At 36.7% G+C, this 20,738-nt stretch overlaps 1 protein-coding gene across 1 annotated transcript in view; it reads right to left on the bottom strand.

The window, feature by feature from the left end:
• Positions 1-19,971, bottom strand: part of LYPLAL1 (lysophospholipase like 1) — a 38,062-nt gene extending 18,091 nt beyond the window's left edge. Inside the window, exons 1-2 of the mRNA XM_047840885.1 lie at positions 19,849-19,971; positions 14,316-14,415 (exon numbers count right to left, since the gene is read on the bottom strand). Of these exons, the coding sequence (XP_047696841.1) occupies positions 14,316-14,415; positions 19,849-19,942 (194 nt within the window). The 5' untranslated portion in view covers positions 19,943-19,971. The remainder of the gene's footprint in view (positions 1-14,315; positions 14,416-19,848) is intronic.
• Between the last annotated feature and the right edge of the window lie 767 nt (positions 19,972-20,738).

Genomic DNA, 20,738 nt, shown 5'->3' with positions numbered 1-20,738 from the left:
CTGGAATTTATTTCATATATGAAGTGTCATAAGAGTTCAAGTTTGGGGCGCCTGGGTGGCTCAGTTGGTTGAGCGTCTGGCTCAGGTCATGATCTCACAGTCTGTGAGTTCGAGCCCCGCGTCAGGCTCTGTGCCAACAGCTCAGAGCCTGGAGCCTGTTCCGGATTCTGTGTCTCCCTCTCTCTCTTCTCTGACCCTCCTCCGTTCATGCTCTGTCTCTCTGTCTCAAAAAAATAAATAAACGTTAAAAAAAATTAAAAAAAAAGAGTTCAAGTTCATTTTCTCCCATATGGATAATCAATTGCGTCTGTACTACTACTACTAAAAGAAAAAACATCTTTCACAAAGGTGAAATTCCACTTTTTCCATATATTTAATTTTATAGTTCTGACTTATCTAATCTCTCAAACTAGGTTCTGTGAGAGTTAAGTCCTGATGTCTAACACGTACTATATATAATAAATGGACTTCTCTTCAATGGATCTGGAATGGTACTAGTTCTGTATTATCCTTGGGGAAATCAAGAAAACAATAACTGAAACCATTTCCTGTGCTTTGTGATTCAGGTGAAGAACCCTGGTGGAGAAAGGCTCTATTTTGTTCTACTGATGTATTTACCCATCCTGTGTTAGGATCCTATTGAGCGTATTGAAGTGGCTTTACAGGATGTTCTGAAGTTGAGTAATGCAGTTACTCTCTATCATCATCAAAACCAGTCTCCTTTTCAGACTTGTCCTGCCTCTTCTCAGGCATCCATTCTTTCTCACTTATCTAAGAAATTAATCAAATATTTAGCAATTTTTAAAATGATTTCAAATACTCCTTAAAAGTCCTTGTGGGATTTTAATTAATATTGCATTATTCTATGGGAATTAACACTTGATGACATAAATCTGACATAAGGGAAGATTTTTGCAGACTGAGCTCTTCCCAGGAATTGCCACATTCATATAGGGCTTCTCCTGCATTGTTCTCCAAGCTTCCAATGGGTGCACAGGAGATAGTTTTCCATCACATTTCTACTAGCACTCCAATAGAACCTACCTCCGCCCTCATTCTGCAGGCCTTCTGACCTCAGAAGCTGCTTGGCTCAAGAGAGGTAAATAAATTGGAATCAGAAGGGGAGAGAACACAGAAAGCATTCAAGCCTCCCACCTCCCAGAATCCCTTTCTGTTATTTAAGAATAACTTTCTTAAAGTACTCTGAAAATGAAAGCAGGTGGTTTCTACTAGTATTAATGTCAGTGTAAGACAAAATGAAATCCCAAACTGTATTCAATTTGTCATTGAAATCAGTGTTCTGAATGAAAACTGAATACACAACACTCACTTTAAAGCTTGAGTTAGACTGTTACTCTTTGGAATTATTTCTACTTCCCTTTTCATTTTATTTTGCTGTTTCTCTAAGTATTTATTTGTCTGTCTAAATACTTAAATAAGGATGATATCATAGGCTAAAATCTGAATCATTCTGGGAACTCAGCCATTAATAGAAAAAAATGACACTCACTTAACTTTTTCTCTTTGACAGGGCCTTCCTTAATCAGAGATAGATGCTCCATGGAGGAGGACTCCCAACGTAAATTTCACCAATACAGTAGTTTTTTATTCTCCCAATTCTCTAAGAAAATTGCAATTTGTTTGAAGGAGATAATTGGGAAAATTTAATGAGATAAATAATAATTTAGAACTTTTTTGTTAAGAAAACGTTACTAAAAATGCATAATTCTATTAATGTTAGAATAACTTTTAAATAAAGCATAAGAGATTGTTTCCTAAAACAGCTAAACAAACTGGCACATATGTTATACTCATTCACCTTTTCCCTCAAATAAATCACTTTATTAGCTGGTATAAGACAGCTCAGACATTACCACAATAAATACATATGCTCGGCAAAGAACATCTGTGTGGCCCTTCAATCAATCAATCAATCAATCAAACACACTGGTAACGTATGAAGCTGGAATAAAATGTCCAAAGTGAAAAAACGAAAGAGCTGACATTCAGCTTGATACCAAGTTCTGTTTTGATCTGTGGTCTCTAAAAGTCATAAAATCAAAAGGTCATTCATGGGGCGCCTGGGTGGCTCAGTCGGTTAAACGTCCGACTTCGGCTCAGGTTATGATCTCGCGGTTCGTGAGTTCAAGCCCCACGTCCGGCTCTGTGCTGACAGCTCAGAGCCTGGAGCCTGTTTGAGATTCTATGTCTCCCTCCCTCTCTGACCTTCCTCCATTCATGCTCTGTCTCTCTCTGTCTCAAAAATAAACATTAAAAAAAAAAAAAAGACGGTCATTCATAACCTTTAAGATAACACTGCCTGGTCCTGTCTTCCTGTGTGTCATGCCACAGCACTTCTGCAGCAATCACCAGGATCACCGGGACCAGTCACATTTCCCTCTGAGTTTTCTCCTGAAAGGACAGCCTCATTATTGATCCAGAGGCTTTGCATCTGATATTCCCTCTACCTGGAACACTCTGTGCCCCATTTCTGCACGGTGGGCTCCCAATGATCATTTAGGTCTCAGCTCAAATGTCCCCTCCTTAGGGAAGCCTTCTTTGACCCTACAATTTAAAGTGTACCTCCCCTCTACCCTACAACACACACCCACACACACACACTCTCTCTCTCTCCCTCTCTCTCTCCCTGTCTCCCTCTATCCTATTATCCTATTTAATGGTCTTAACAGAATTTATCACTATTTGAAATTTATAGATTTAGTTGTTCTTTTATTTTCCATTTATCTTTTCCACAGCAATCCCCTCAGTGCTAAGAACAAGCATTTGTTGAATGATGAATGTCAATAATCATTTGTGACACTAGGGTATAATGTGGGTCAGCTAGAAATAAGAGAATACCTAAAATCAGTTTATTTTTCTCTGAATATCTTTTAACTTTAATTCTTGTAAAATCCATATTGCAATTTCTAGTAAAAGGTCAAATTTTTCTTTAGGTGCTTAAAAAAAAAAGAGTTTCTAAGAAAAAGCTTTTACATACTAATGGGTATTTAAATGTACTGTTGAAAATAATTACCAAATAAGTAAAACTATTTCTTCAAAATAGCTGTTTTGAGTAGGGTTCCTTATCAGTAAAGTGTACTTCAATTACATATCTCCTGGTATCAGGAGAGTGATCTTCATACTGGGCTTCAGACAGGAATCGAATCCCAAGTGATAGAGTAAAAATGAATCTACTGTTATCTACACCTAAATCAAAAGTACTAGTTTTGGAATACATTTAATAAAAAATATAAACATACACTTCATTGGAAAAAATAGTAATCAAAAAGTAGAAGCACTATGCAAATCTTATTATTTTTAGAATTTTTCAAAACACCAAGAGCAATTTATATCATCATATAAGTCATTAATTGGCTTGTTAAAAAATTGCTATTATTTTTAAGATGGAAATTCTAATAGTAAGCCCCAAACCAAGAAAACCTCTAATTACAAATACAACTAAAGTATGTTACAGAAACAAAAATCTTTATTGAGCACTTCAATTAAACAGAGTCCAAATTAATAATGAAAAAAAAAAATGAAGCAATATTTTCCATTTAAATCAACACAGCAAGTTAATTGCTGGCTTTTACTTAATATGCCCCTAACTTAGCTGATTAAAAACATCTATTAAATAGGGTTGAGGAGAAGGACTATGTTATAGTCAAATGGCAATTTACAATTTAATCAAAACATACTGACATGCTGTAATAGACCACAACTTGGTAAATATAATAGACTATTGTTCTCCTCTCAAGCTCTTTAAAATATGCATCACTGTTGAAAACAAAAATTATAACCATGTTTTGACAGAGTTTTCAATGTACATAAATGAAATACATATGACAGGCATAACAAGCAGGAGAGATAAAGGAAACTATATGGTTGTAAGCTCCCTGCATTTCATATAAACTGGTAAGAATCTAACCAGGTGAAGTTTGGTATGTATTTTGTAATCCCTAGAGCAATCAGGAAAAATAAAAATAGATAAATAAAATGGAATATTAAAATAATTCAAATTATCTATAAAGAAGATAGCACAGGGGAAAAGAGGAACAAAAGCTATAGACTTAAATTCAAACATTATCATTACATTAAATGTAAATGGTCTAAACAAATCGCTTAAAAGACAGAAACTATCACATTGGTTAGAGAGAAAAAACAAAGCTCAAAAACATGATGTCTGTGGGAAACCCACTTTAAATATGGATTGGTTAAAAGTAATACAAAGGTAAAAAAATACATATTATAATATTGTTTGTTGTGAGTACATAAAAATACAGTTTATCTTAGTATCTTGCTTTTGCATCCTACTGTCCTCTCAAGTTCACTTATTTCTAGTAGTTATTTAGATTCTTTGTGATGTTTGTGTAAACAGCCATATTATCTGAGAATAAAGGCAGTGTTACTTTTCTCTCTCAACCTTTATTCTTTTTATTTCATTGTCTTGCCTTATTGTACATGTTTGAACACCCATACAATGTTGAACAGAATCAAGGACCTCCTTCCTGTGTAATCTTAGAAGGGAAGGATTCAGTATTTCATCATTAAGTATGATGATGGTTGCAAGAGTTTTTCTATGCACCTTTTATTATGTTGAGGAAATTTCATTCTTTGCCTAATTAGCTAAGGGTTTTCTTTATGAATTGGTTACATGTTTTTTCTGTATCCTTTAAGATAAACACAGTTGTTTAATCTTTCATTTTGTTAACACAGTGATTACACTGATGGATTTTCAAATGTTCCTGTGATAAACCCCACCTGGTCATAATGTATTATCCATTTTATACGTAGCTGAATTTGATTTGCTAGTGTTATTTTAAGTTAAGTTAAATTAAGGAATTCTATATGTTCATGAGGGATATTGATTTGTAGTTTTCTTTTCTTTAACATATTTGTAAAGTTTTGTTATCAGGCTATAATGGTCTCTTAATATGTGTTACCAAATGTTCCCATTTCCTGAGTTTGTGTTATTTTTCCTTCAATTGTTCAATAAAATTTATTAGTGGAATTATCTGGACCTGAAGTTTTCTTGTGTGAAGGTTCTAATAATGAATTCAATTTTTTTTTATGAGAGTATTCAGACTTTTTGTTTCAGTTTTGATCATTTGTGTTTTTCATGGAACTTGTATCTTTTCTCTAATTGTTCAACTTTACTGCCATAAAGTTATTCAGGATAATTCCTTTCATTGCCTTCAGAATTTATATTGATATCCTTTATTTCATTTCATATTTAGCAATTTTGTTAATATCCAAATGTTTTGGAGTATTATAGTTATCTTATTGCTGCTGATTTCTAATTCCATCCCATTCCCGTCACAGAAAATATTCTGTACAATTTCAGTCTTTTGATACTTATTGGTACTTATATTATGGTCTTCCATATAATCTCTTGGTGACTATCCTACGAGCATTTTTGTGGAGTTCTATAATGTCAATGTTCAAGGTGGTTATAGTACTAATTAAATTTTATATCCACTTAGCCATTATTTTTCTAAGTTGTTATTAGATCCTGAAGAATGGGTATTAAAATCTGCAACCAAGATTGTAGATTAATCTACTTCTTCCTTTAGTTCTGTCAGTTATAAACAATATTATTAAGTACATGCCCATGCAGGATTATTGTCTTCCTCCTTAATAGCTACTTTTCGCTTATAAATGTTCATTTTTATAACTGATAATGTCTTGAAGTATACTTTATTTAACGATAATATAGTATGTAACCTTCCCAACGTTTATTGTGTATTCAGCTCTCTTTTCCCCTCCTTTTACTTTCTTTCAATTAGTGTTTTTTTCAAAACTTAAAAAAAAATAGTATCTCAAATAATCTCAAGCACGTAAGTAAGAAAGATATTTTAAAAAGCTATGTCCTGCAAAACTGTTTTTAAAAATGCATTTCAATTTAACCCACATTTTCCAAAGTAATAGCTTTCAAATTCTGATGCAGAAAAACTATAGAGAGTCAGGTCACACCCAAAAATTTGCTTCAGTCTTCAGAAGTGGGAAGGAAGATTCTATAATCTTTCTTTTCCCCACAAATATGATAGTACACTTGAGTACAGATGGCTGGTACACACTTTAAATCTACCTCATCAAAAGTGGTGCTCCTTAAAACGCAAATTACGATCTCTATCTCCTACCTACTCAATCCGAATCTAAAAAGTCATAACCTAAAAATCCACATTTTAATAACTGCCCAGATGATTCTTATCGTGAACAATGTATTTTAAAAACAACTGCCTTCCAGTTTAGACTTCCAATTTTCAATTTAACTGTAGAGTTAAAAAAAAATCCTTCTAAATGGGTGCTAACTCATGAACAGCAGGCTAGTATGCTAAATTTAAAATGCCCCAAACAAAACACATTTGCATGTTCAATCTCTACAATTTTCTCAGATTCCCTACCTTCACATCACCACCTTCTCCCTTCCCCTAATTTTCAATATTTCCCAGTCTCTGCTCTGTGAATTTCTCTTGAATTGACTGCTTGTGTTACATTTCCCCCACAGTGACCTTGTTCAGACTTTTATGATTGCTAGACCAGTGGATCTCACTTTTGGCTGCATACGAGAATCAGAAATGAAGCTTTTAAAAATCTTTCTGCTTTGGCCACATCCCAAACCAATTAAATCAAACTCTCCGGGGGTAACAACCAGATGGAGTTGCAGATAAAATACAGGACACCAATTAAATTTTAATTTCAGATAAACAATAAATACTTTTTCAGTATAAGTATGTCCCAGATTGTTTCTATATTTGGTAAATAATTCTGGCAACTCCACACTCTAGCATCTGTAAGACTTTAATTGCTGAAATGTAGGTACGGGATCAAGTCAAACATATAACCTATTGTGAGTTGGGGTTTAAAAATTCTGAGGGGTGCCTGGATGGCTCAGTCAGTTGAGTGTCTTGACTTCAGCTTAGGTCATGATCTCCCGGTTCGTGGGTTCAAGCTCCGCATCAGGCTCTGTGCTGACAGCTCAGAGCCTGAAGCCTGCTTCAGATTCTGTGTCTCCCCCTCTCTCTGCGCCTCCCTGCTCATGCTCTGTCTCTCTCAAGAATAAACATTAAACAATTTTTTTAATTAAAAAAAATAAAAAATTCTGAAAGCTATTCCTTTAGATCAGGGGTCAGCAAACTTTTCCTGTAAAAGCCATGGAGTAAATACCTTAGGCTCTGTGGATCATACAGTCTCTTTGGCAAATACTGTACTCTGCTTTATAGTACAAAAGTAACCAGCGACAACATGTTAATGAGAGTGTGGCTGTATTCCAATAAAACTTTATTTATAAAAATAGGGGGTTGGCCATATTTAACCCACAGGCTGTAGTTTGCTGACTCTATTCTAGACTATCAGATCATTTCAGATCTCCACTTTGTTATTCAATATATTCATTATTTTTCTCAGCTTTACATCATCTGGAAATTTGAACAGTACGAAAATAAAACTCACGTGTATGAAAATAAAACTAACTCAAATGGTCCTTGAAAATACAACCCAGAAGCATACGTCTGGAAAATTTCTTCAAGGATTATCAGTAATTAATTCTTTGGATGATATTTCTATATCCTGCCACAAGGATATCATAGACTACTATTAATAACATTCATTGAGTGCTTATTTTATGTCAGACATCATGTTGAGAAATTTACATACATATTCAATAACATTATATATTCTCACAATGACTCCTTGAGGTAGGTAGATACAATTGACCTCCATTTTGCACTTCAGGAAATTGGGACACCATTAGAGAAGTGAAATACCTTGCTCAAGATCTTAGAGCATTAAGTAGAGAAATCTAGATTCAAACATAGGTCTGCCTAATCCAAAGATCAGATTCTTAACTACTGTACCACAGTAATTCCATCTATCCTTAATAGGCTACTCATTTTGGATAGTTCTCTGACCTACTGGTCTAACACTGCAGCAAAAAATCTGAGTATTACATTACTCGTTCTTATCTACACTGCATAAAATCTGAAGGGAACTAAAATTCAAAAAGTTAATGACTGTAAGGGATTTTAGAGTCTAATCCAATCTGTTCATTTTAGACCTATGAAAATTAAGACCCAGAACTGATGAATTCTTCAATGACAGCCTTAACAATTTTACTTTAAATAGGAATTAGATGACATATTTTTTTTTAATTTTGTTAATGTTTATTTACTTTTTGAGGGACAGAGCATGAGCTGGGGAGGGGACAAAGAGAGAGGGGGAGTCACAGATTCCGAAGCAGGCTCTAGGCTCCGTGAGCTGTCAGCACATAGCCCGATGTGGGGCTCGAACTCATGAACCACGAGATCATGACCTGAGCCAAAGTCAGATGCTTAACCGAGCCACCCAGGCACCACTAGATGATATATTTCTAAAAGTCTTCACTTCTCCTCCTTAACCGAAGTATTGGTTTCTCAAAGATTCCACATTGTATATAGCCCATATCAGAATGTTAATTCAAAGCAATCAGAAGGAATAACAAGCAGATTTCTTGTTTACTTATTACTGTTTTTGTCACTCAATGTAACATAACCTTTACTTTTATTAATATGTAATACATTTAAATATAAATGGCACAAAAAATGAATAAAACATAAATGTGACTATACATATATTTCCAAAGCTTATATCCATTAATGAACCTCAGAATCAATCGACAGATTAGTACTCTGTTCCTGTTTTGATACTTCTCTGTGTTTTTCTTTTTAGTTTGTTACCTTTTAAGAGGCTGTTAAATTATAAGTAGATGTCATTGTAAAGACAACAATTTTGTGATCAAGAAAAAATATTTAAAGAATTCTGAGTTGGGGGGCACCTGGGTGGCTCAGTTGATTGAGCCTCTGATTCTTGATTTCAGCTCAGGTCATGACCTTGTGGTTCATGAGATCCAGCCTTGCACTGGGCTCTGCACTGACAGCACAGAGCCTGCTTGGGATTCTCTCTCTTCCTCTCTGCTCCACCTCGCTCGTGCTCGCTCTCTCTCTTTCTCTCTCTCTCAAAATAAATAAACTTAAAAAAATAAAGAGAAAAAAAAGAATTTTAAGTGTACAAGGGAAAAAAATCACATAGCTCTCTTCTTATCTAAACACATTAGGTGAGTAAACAGCTAAGCTGAATTAGTGATATTGAAAGCACTGTTTATTGGATAGCTGTTAACCGTTAGAGACTCTCAGTAATAAAATTAGAATCTGTTTTTATTTTTTTTTTTTAATTTTTTTTTCAACGTTTTTAATTTATTTTTGGGACAGAGAGAGACAGAGCATGAACGGGGGAGGGGCAGAGAGAGAGAGGGAGACACAGAATCGGAAACAGGCTCCAGGCTCCAAGCCATCAGCCCAGAGTCTGACGCGGGGCTCGAACTCACGGACCGCGAGATCGTGACCTGGCTGAAGTCGGACGCTTAACCGACTGCGCCACCCAGGCGCCCCTAGAATCTGTTTTTAAAATAAATGAATGCTTGCAAGTGTTATTTGAAATGGGTATCCTGATACACTGCTGGTAATGATGCAAACTGTCTATTCTTAGAATACAATTTAGGAGAATTAATCCCCTAAACAAAAAGGAATTGGCTTTAAGGCCAAAATGTTCCTCTAGGACAAATTTTTATTAACTATATTTATACACAATCACCACTAATAGTCCTAATATCTGAGGGCATTATGGCTGGACATTCTGAACAGTGTGGAAAAGGGATACCAAAAAGAGGCCAGATTGTGAATAGGAGAGAATACATAACTACCAAATATAATTTCATGGGAAAAAACTAAGAAATGATAATTCGTGTGACAGAAGAGTAAGTCTAAAAGTATGAAAACCCTTAAAATGTATTACATTTTAATTCACCATGAAACTAAGAAAGCATCATCACCAATTCCAATCCAACAAGATAATCAAATATTATTGAATTGTAAACACTATCTGATGTCTTAACTACCTCAATACAATGCCTTTAATACCTATGTACTTAAGTAAAAATAATCTTGAAATACATTAAAACAGAAGGAAAATGGCACCAACCAAAACTGCAATAAGATGTAAGATGAATTCAGATTGTAAAATCCTCAGTCAACAGAGATGTGGTTCATGCTTTAAAAATAAAATTTATTAAAACGAATAAAGTTTCTAATTGCTCTGGGTTTCTGAGACAACTAGAATTAAAACTTGCTGATATCTGCACTATCATAGACTAAAAGAAAAATGATTTCACAGTAATGTTCAAACAGATTTTCTAATATGATAAAATATTGAACCAGTTCTTGCTTGTAATACTTGCTTGTTATAAGAGCCCTTCCAACATTTAGAAGATCACAAAGTCAAAAGGTTTGGAGCCATTGGTAATCAATCCTTGATCATGTGACATTGGATTTCCAATATGGAAAAGGACCAATGAAATACAGCAGAGCTACAGAATGTACAACTTGCCAAATATTTAAACAAAATAACTTTGCTAGGTTGGTTGAGAGTGCTGGTATTTATGACTGAAAGCAATAAACATATTTTACAAACTTACTTGATTTTTAAATTGATAGCAAATTAAATGGCATTACTATCCTTAATTATATATGTCTCACTTCACTGTTTAATTTGATACCTCTAATCATGAATAGGGGTCTGAAATGTAATACTCCACAATGCAGACATATATATTCTTTCTGAAAATTGTTTGAAAAGCTCCTTAATTCCTTAATAGGAAATTACAAATTGTATTTAATTGTGAGGTTTTTACTTCTTCATCTTAGGAATCCTAGAACTAGTGAAAACAAGGAAGCAAAACTTCACAATTCCATGCTCTCAATCAGGAGTAAATTTTGAAGAAAAGTGGAATTTTGTATTTAATGTTTCTGACCTTGAGTAATTAAATCTAAAAATAAAGAAAGCCTAGTACATAAAGACCTGTTCTTAGGTACAATCTCAACTTCTTTTTGTATTGATTCAAAGACAATGATGCCATTCATACTTTAAGTACCTCAGATATTTGTTTTTCTAAAATATAAACAGCTGATCACACTGCAACATTATTTTTTTTCCTAACAGAGAACCAGGATACTAATCATCTAGCATAAGTGGGACAGAGGTGTAATTTAAAGCAGGGTTTCTCAACCTAGGCACCCCTGAGATTTGGGGCTGGCTAATGCTCTGTCATGGGGTCTGTCCCATGCAGTAGAAGGTGTATAGCAGTAACCCTGGCCTCTACCCAGGAGATGCCAGTAGCCTCTAATGCTGCTCCTCCTGCCAGCTGTGACCACCAAAAAACATCTCCCAACATCGCAAATGTTCTCTGAGGGAGAGTCATCCTTGCTTGAGAATGAATAATTTAAATCACCTCATCATTAAAAAAAAGGAAATCTTACAAGTTCAAGAACTGTCAGTCATGAGAAATTTAGGTAAAAATGATGAATTGATCTAGAACAGTTGCCCCTAGCAGTTGTCCCATAAACGTATGGGAACTCCTTTTAAAAGTCTAAAATTACATTGTCCAAAATGGTAGCTCCTAGACACATATACCTATAGAGCATTTAAAAATGTAGCTAGTGTAACCAGTTACTGAACTTTTACGTTTATTTAATATAATGTTTTATTTAAGTATAACATACAGTGTTATATCCATTTCAGGTACGCAACATGATTCAACAATTCTATACATTACTCATGGTAAGTGCGGTCACCATCTGTCATTAAATGTTATTACACTATTGGCTATATTCCCTATGTTGTACTTTTCATCTCTGTGACTTATTTATTTTATAACTGGAAATTAGTACCTTTTAATCCCATTTATCTATGTCACAGACCCTCCACCCACCTCCCCTCTGTATTTAAGAGTCTGTTTTTTGGTTTCTTTGTTCTTTTTTTTTTTTAATATTTATTTATTTTGAGAGAGAGAGAGAGAAAGAAAGCAAGTGTGCAGAAACGTGGGAGATATTGTGGGGGAGGGACAGGGAGAGAGAATCCCAACCAGGTTCCATGTTCAGCACAAATCCCAACACTGGGCTCAATCCCACAACCATGAGATCGTTACAATCTGAGCTGATATTAGTCAACTGACTGGGCCACCCAGGCACCCCCCGTTTGTTTTTTATATTCTACATGTAAGTCAAATCATATGGTATTTGTCTTTCTCTGACTTATTTCACTTAGCGTAATACCCTCTAGGTCCATCCACGTTGTTGCAAATGGCATGATTTCGTTCTTTTTTATGGCTGAGTAATATTCCTGGTTGTGTGTGTGTGTGTGTGTGTGTGTGTGTGTGTGTGTACACACATACCACATCTTTATCCACTAATCTATTGATGGCACTTGGGTTGTTTCCATATCTTGACTATTGTAAATAATGTTGCAATAATAAACATAGAAGCACATATATCTTCTCAAATTAGTGTTTTTGTTTTGAGTCAATAATTATTTAATGTAAATTTATCAGTATTCAAATTGAGATGTGTTACACATGTAAAATACACACCAGATTTGAAAGATTTAGAATGAATAAAAGAATGCAAATTATCACTTTAATAATTTTACATACATTATGTGTTGAAATGATAATACTCTGGATATAATGGGTTGAATAAAATATGTTATTAAAATTAATTTACTTATTTCTTTTTTTCTTTTCTTAATGTGGTATCAAGAAAATTTAAATTTACATTTGTAACTCCTATTACATTTCATGGTTAGCATGGTCTAAAATGTTTGATCTGTCCAAATATGTACTGACTATTAAGATATATAATACCAAAAAGTTATTATGCATTCAGTGAAATATTTCAGTGATTTTAGATTTTACTTAAACACAACAGCACCCACAAACAATACTTAGATTGTTGTATTCTTAGAACTATCTCCAGCCTAAAGTCTGAGATACACTTATCTGTAAACATATATCAAAACTGGTGATGATGTAAATTCATGAACTGAAAAGTACTGACTCTAGAATCTGTTTCCAATGATCTTCCATTCAATTTTATTAATTATGCTTATATTTAGGCTGAAATGAACTTATCTTTTCTGTCTCTGTAGGAATACCATTGTCTTTCTTCTTCCCAACTTCACTACAAACCAATAGCAAATAACAAAGCTCTTCTGACATTTCAAAGACATTCAACTTACAGCACAAAAATAACCTCTTGGTCATTAGGTCTTTTTTCTTTTTTTTTTTTTTTAAATGTTTATTCATTTTGAGGGAGAGTGAGGGAGAGAGAGAGAATCCCAAGCACACTTTGTGCTGTCAGTTCAGAGCCCAATGCGGGGCTTGATCTCACAAATGTAAGATCATGACCTGAGCTGAAATCAAGAGTAGGCTGCTCAAACAACTGAGCCACCCAGGCGCCCTGGTCATTAGGCCTTTCATTTGCCCTACCAAACTACTAAACTCTTCTAAAATTATATTAAAATAACTTTTTTTGACTCTTAAATTTTATGACAAAATTATCATTATTTTGTTCTACCATTTTCAATTCTATCAACTAAGGTAAGTAAAACCTTAATTGCATTCAAAAGGGTCCTTGAACTTCTGGTTCTGATTAATATTAAGTTAATAGAAAAATAAAAATCACATTTGCATAAGCACACAGTGTCATTAATAAGAATAAACCAAGAACAGATAATGAGAAATTAGTGGATTGTACAGCTCAGCACATTATTTTGCTTACCCAAAAAAGTATTTGGAAACCCCAGTTTAAAGCATGTGCTCAGGATAAAAGCTTATGGAGATGCTAATTTAATAATTATAAAAAGCGGTTTGACTTCAAAACTGTATCAATCTCATGACTCTGCATTTTGTTAAACACATCTATAGGTTGCATAATCTATTTAGTAAGTAGCCAATTCCACATTCCTATTCTGGTTTACTGATTCAAAAAGCTTAATATTATTTCCAAAATTTTTTAAGTGTAGAAACAATGCCACAAAACCTTTTTCCAGAGTTTATCAATTGTGGCATAACTAAATTATTAGAAAGTTTATGCTTCTTGGAGTTTCTTTTGGGGTAAAAAAAAAGTTTCTTTTGGAGTTTCTTTTTGGGGGAAAAAGAGAATCTGAAAGACAGCAATCTGCAGGGTTAGAGGAAGCTGAGTTCAGCAGACTATTCTTTAGGACAAAGTTTAAGTTAAAAGCTTCAGGGAATGCTTTACAAAAACGCAATAAGTTATTCATCTAGCAAAACTTGGCTGAATCATAAAACTGAAAAAATAAAAAGTTCTGGAAAAAAAGTACCCCAATTCAAATACAAAATTAAGTTTAAAGAACATTTAGCTGGTACATCTATTTATATACATTTTATGCTACAGTTATACTGAGCAGTGAGATAAATTACTGCATACCTGGGAGGAGCTGTTGGATAAATAATTTTTATGTGCTGGAATGTTAAATCTTGATTTAAAACCTGCTTGATCCATGTTCTCAATCCTTGTCCAGAATCACCTGATGGATCACAAAATTTAGGTTAAGATAAAACATTTTGACAACTCAGTGTATTTAAAAGCAGTCCATAACTCTCATATCACACAGAGGCTGGAACAGGGAATAAAAAAAAAATTTCCATAAATAAAAATAACTGCACAGAAACCAATTTATCAACATGAATTAACTGGTCAGGTATAAACAGCCAAAAATAATTTAGATTACTTTACTCGTAACTTCAGCACTGATCACTTTATGAGTTTTAAGTTTCTCCTCTGTTTAAGGGTACAACAGCAACAAATACATGAAGTAAATTATTTTTTCTAAAAAAAAATTCTTTATCTGATTTTAAACACTGCCATTTTTTATCTTACCCTTAAAAAGAGTAAATTTTTAAAGTGTACATAAACTTTTGTACTTGGAACAACCTAAAACACTTTTCTTGGTTAAAGCAATAAAATCTACCAAAGGGATAGTTAGCATACTTTTAACTTGAAGAAATCTAAGTCTAATTTCGATAACCTGTTTACATGATGTAAACTAATGATTATACGCCCGAAGGCTGAAAAGTAACCAAAATCCATGCAAGAATTAAGGTATGGATATTTCCATTAAAAAAAATGGAAGAAAATATAGGTCCATCTTCTGTAGTCCTGAAGAGGAAATTTTAAAGGTGACAACTTTTAATTTCTTTTAAATCAGTTCATTAAGACATCAATTCAAAATATATCTATGAATGCACATCAGTGTGTCAGGCAGTGAGGGCAAGATGAGGAAGAAAAGAGTCCCTGCTCTCACTGAGTATACAGTTTACTGTGAGGAGTGGACAGTAGCCGAGTAACCATACGTAAACATTAAAGGCAAATGTAACCACTGTAACGATGAGACCCTTGGTGCTGCCAGGGTTTATGGTATTCAGAACTGCCTCAGCAAAGGAGTTCAGGGATAACATTACCCGAATGTAAGCTCTGCAGAGCAAAGGTCACTTTGCACTTTATCCCCTGAGTTATTTGTTCACGTAAGGCCTAGCGCACAACTGACACAAGCCGACACCAAGTTTTAAGGTCCACGGGCTGGTGAAAAGGGAAGGGCACTAGGAAAGAGCATCTCGGACAGGATATGGCGAATGCGAAGATCCTTCATTGGAAGGAGCAGGATGAGTCGAAGAATTGAGAGAAAGAGCAGGGAGTGCAAGATGAGGCTAGAGAAATCCTCAGAGCCTGGAGCTAGCTGCTTTTTGGCAGAAAGGTGGCCATCTTTTAAGGGGCACTCTGGCAGCTGTGTGAAGGGAGGGACAAAAGTGGGTATGAGGAGATCAATAAGGAGGCTACTGTTCAGGTGACCGATGCTTAAGTTAGGGTTCTAGCAATGAAATGTACAGAGATACTTAGGAGATCAAATTAACAGACATTGACGATAGGTTAGTTATGAGGGGTCAATGGTGGAAGGTTTCAAGGACGATGGTGGGGTTTTTGGCCAGGATAACTGAGTGAGCAATGGAACTACACACACTGAGATAGGAAATGCATGAATCAGCAGGTTTATACTCGCTGAGTGTGAGGTACTCTTCAGAATGCATACAAGTCCTCTACCTGGGGTTGAGCAAACTATAGCCAGCTGGAAGACAAAAACCATAAGAACGACTTTAACAGTTTTTAAAGTTTATTTTATTTATTTTGAGAGAGCGAGAAAGAGACAGAACAAGCGAGAGAGGGGCAGAGGGAGCGAGACAGAATCCCAAGCAGGTTCCACGCTGTCAGGGCAGACAAGGCTCGATCTCAGGAACCATGAGATCATGACCTGAGCCGAAAGCAAGAGTTGGACACATAACCAGCTGGGCCACCTAGGCGCCCCCAAATTTTAAGAATCATTTTAAAAAAATGAAGGAAAAGAAAGGAGAAGAGGGAAGCAGAAAAGAAGCCATTACGTGGCCCACAAAAGCTACAATGGTTGCTATCTGAGCCTTTACAGAAAGTTTGCCAACCCCTGCCCCACACCACCTGTGCCAGCACCCTTTTGGATATCCTGGCCTACTCCTCTCACTCCAGACAAACACGCCTGACTGCTGTTCCATGTCGGAGAACCTACTTCAGACCCTCTCTCCTGGCTTTTCCCTGTCTGCAACAGTCTAGCCCAAAGCCTACATGATTGCCTCACTCAAGTGTAACTTCTGAAGTGTCACCACTGTAGTGAGACCTACTCTGACCACCTTATCTAAAATTATCACCCCCTATACCTCCCATCCTCCTTGCCCTTAGAATTTACTACTATCCACTCACTCTATAATATTTCCTCCACTAGAATGTAAGTTCCACGACAGAAGGGAATTGTGTTTGTTTCGTTCATTACTATATGCCTGGAGCCTAGAACAGTGCCTTGCACAGTGGCCATATAATAGATATTTCTTGAATGAATGGGTTAATGAATGAGTGATTATTAGGCCACTGGAAAAACACGTCCAGAGCTCAAAGGAAACTTAGAGACACACATATATATCACCATACAGAGGAAAAAACAGAATCCTTAGGCATATATGCACATTAGCTGGGGAGAAAAAAAACAAAATGAAAAAAAAATAGGACCAAATTCTGAGGAACCCCAAAATTAATGGATAGAAGAGAATGCAAAATACACCAAAAGGAACAAACAGGTAGAAAGAATCAAGAAAGTGTTTCAAGAACAATGAATGCTGATGGGGCCCCTGGGTGGCTCAGTCAGCTAAGCCTCTGAGACTTCAGCTCAGGTCATGATCTCACATTGGTGGGTTCGAGTCCCACACTGGGTTCTGAGCTGATAGCTCAGAGCCTGGAGCCTGCAGCCTGCTTCGGATTCTGTCTTTCCCTCTCTCTGTGCCCTTCCCCTGCCTGTCTCTGTCTCTCTCTCTCTCTCAAAACTAAATAGACATTAAAAACACATTAATAGTTGCTTCCTGTACTGGCCTTTCTCTTCAAAAAAAAAAAAAAAAAAAGAATACTGAATGCTGCTGCTAACAGTTGAAATAATGAGATATGAGGATGACTGAAAAATGTTTATTACATTTAGCAACACACAGGTTACTGGTGACTTTACTAAGAGCCAACTCAGTTCGCAGACACTTACTACAGGAGGAGAAAGCAAGGCACGCATGGTTTGTGTGAACCTTATAGCGCAGTGTGGAATACAGACCTTAAATTAAGTAATTACAAATATGAATACCATTAAAGGAGCATCCAACAGAGTGAATTAATCTAAGCCGGGAAACTAAACAAAGCTAATTAAACTATTACTTGTGTTTATCATCCTGAAAGAAGATACTTTTGTATTTTAGGAGTAGGACACGGTCAGATTAAGCTGGCTATGTACTACTCACATTCCCCTATATTCTTCTATCGCTGGCATATCCTAGAGAAGGTCAGACTTTTAAAATTAAAAAAAAAAGCTTCTAAATTCACTTCTTCAATCTTAAAAAGCAAAACTTAATGCCACAAAGCAACATCCATTCATCCATTCACAAGGTCTGCTTTTTAAAAAGCTGGCACTTTCTTCTAAGAGCAAGGTAAAATTGTTACAATTGTTTTGGCCATATTTGGAGTAACCAGAACTCAAACATCTCCTATAACATAACCACATATAGTAAAGTCTAAGTCTAATATAAAATCATACTTTCAATAAGGGTCTTATTTACTACAATGGAGCTCTAACTATATAGGAATTGCATTACATTTGCATAATTAGCAGAATTCTTTGGATAAATTCTTTGTTCCAAAGTACAAAAGAAAAAAAATAATATTTTTATATTGTACAAATCTGGATTTACAATTTATGAAACATCGGTAATTTGAAATTGAAAAGAGTAAGGATAGACGTTAAGCAAAGCGACCCGTGGAAAAAAGAAACGTCCAGGAGTATTTCCTAAAAATATTATTAACTAATTAACTTATTTATTAAAAAGATTATGGTATTGGGGAATTTCTGGATGCTTATAAATGAACACCCCTGGAGCCCAAAATAGTACCAGTAACAGTCTCTTAATTGGAAAGCACTGGTGTCATCTTAGACACCCCACCTCACCTTCTAAATATATCTCAGCAGCCAAATTTCCCTTTCAACACGTTTGGCCAGTTTCTTCCTATTTCCAAAGTGATACATCCTAGCTCAGAGTTTTTTCCACGATACCCCTTCTGAAGTCAGAGAGATCTGAGTGCGAATCCTAATTTCATGACCACTCACAGTAATAGCCAAGTGACCTTGGGCAAACTTCAGCCTATTGGGACTCATTCTTAAAGCGAGAATACTTCCCACAACAGCCCATTTCCAGGTTTCCACCCAGTACCTTTCCAATCCCCTTCACTATCCAATCACCATCTCTTTACGCCTACCAAAGTCTCAGCTCAAAGCCCACGTTCTCGGTCAAATCTGACAAGCTCTTCATCTTCCAAATGCCTTAATATGCCTAACCACAGTTTTTTCCTTACAATTCTCTTGGCAGTAAATCATGTACCATCTTGTGATCTCCCGTCCACTGCTGACTCAAACTAATTGAATTGTTTTTGTTTTTAACTTTAGGTAGGCGCCCTGAGGACACCGGCTGCATCTCATTTCTTTAAAAAAATATTTCCCAAGAACTTATTCTGGGCCAAGCACTAGGGATGCAAAGATTAAAACAAGGGTCCTTACTCTTGAGGAAGGGAAAGTGAAGTGAGAAAGACAGACGTAAGTAATTACAGATGAGTGGAAGAAATGCTATACCGAATTAAGCACACGTCACTAAAGGCGGGCAGTACAAGGAGAAGATCTACCCCTGGGACTGAGAGCTGACTCGGTGCTGTATCTTGGGGGCTTAATGACAAGAGAGGGAAAGAGGAAAAAGAAAGAAGGGGGAGCAGGAAAGTGAGGAAAGGGAGAAAGGCACTCCAGCCCTGGCGCAGTGCCTCACAGAAAGTATTAATAAATATTAAGTTAGTTGTCTGAAAGGTCTACAGTAGTATAGGAGACTGGAAAAAGAAAAGCAATGGCAAACAATCCAATGCGGTTGAAAACCCAAATCACTAATAGCTGACCCTGGAAAGTACTAAATAATTTATTTGTCTCTAGCAGAGAACTTACCTTACTAACTTGCTCTGTTTAAACTTGAGGGAGAACAATGGTGGGGGTAGGTGAGGGTAGCAAGGGTTGCAAAGAAGAGTATATTGTAGATGGAGGGATGGCCGAGGGGCGGGACACAGGGGACATCAGCGAGGGCGGTGGGCCAGTGAGCACAAGATAGAAAAAGGGAACACACGGTGGGGAAGCCTGGGAACAGATTACCAGGCCCGTGTGTCCCCAGCCACAGGGCTAGCGAAGGGAGGAGGGTCGCCCTCTCCGAGTCCACCGAGCCCTAATGGGCCCAGCGCCTCCTCCACTAGGGCAACACTGGGGGACCCGAGGGGAGGACGATTCCCAAGCAGAAAACTAGGACGTGAAACTGTAATCCACCTGAGCCGTGCAGGAAGATCAGCGAGGCGCTGTGCCTCCCAGCTGGCGACACCATGCAACGCTGCACGCGAATTGAACCCGACGCAGCCGCCATCGCTGCCGACCGAGGAGTTTCGTGGGCCCCGCCCCTCCACCGCCCCGCGGGCCCGCGCACGTAGGCACGCAGGGCGCGCGCCCGAAGACGCGCCTGCGCGGTAGGGCGGTGCTGTCTGGCTTCTGGGTCAAATCTGAGGCAGGTCCTGTTTCCGTGAGAGTTTTCGGTTTTGCTGAGGGTGGTGTTGTAAAGGTGACAGCTTCTCTAAGCCTAATGGGTATATTTGTTTGCTGTGGGATTTTTAGCTGCAATCCTAAAAGTCAGTATTGCCTTTTTATTTGGAGAAATAAGGGTGTTGTTCTGTTCAAAATTTAACAGGTACAATCATACTTCACCTTCTTTGGGACTTGAACAGGATGTGTGTGGCTTTTTATATGCAAAATAAGACAGCTATATAATAAATCTGTAGTTTTAAAAAACAGTTTGCAGGGTCGCCTGGGTGGCGCAGTCGGTTAAGCGTCCGACTTCAGCCAGGTCACGATCTCGCGGTCCGTGAGTTCGAGCCCCGCGTCAGGCTCTGGGCTGATGGCTCGGAGCCTGGAGCCTGTTTCCGATTCTGTGTCTCCCTCTCTCTCTGCCCCTCCCCCATTCATGCTCTGTCTCTCTCTGTCCCAAAAATAAATAAACGTTGAAAAAAAAATTAAAAAAAAAAACAGTTTACACAGCAAATCTAAGGAGGTACCGTTTCACACCCATTAAGATGGTTATTATTCGGAAAACAAAATATATGTTGGTGATGATGAAATCCTGGCGCATTGCTGATGGGGATGTAAAAATGACGCAGCAGCTGTGGAAA

This window comes from Prionailurus viverrinus, chromosome F1 (assembly GCF_022837055.1).
Source record: "Prionailurus viverrinus isolate Anna chromosome F1, UM_Priviv_1.0, whole genome shotgun sequence".
NCBI lineage: Eukaryota > Metazoa > Chordata > Mammalia > Carnivora > Felidae > Prionailurus > Prionailurus viverrinus.
This window is presented reverse-complemented; position numbering and strand designations above follow the sequence as displayed.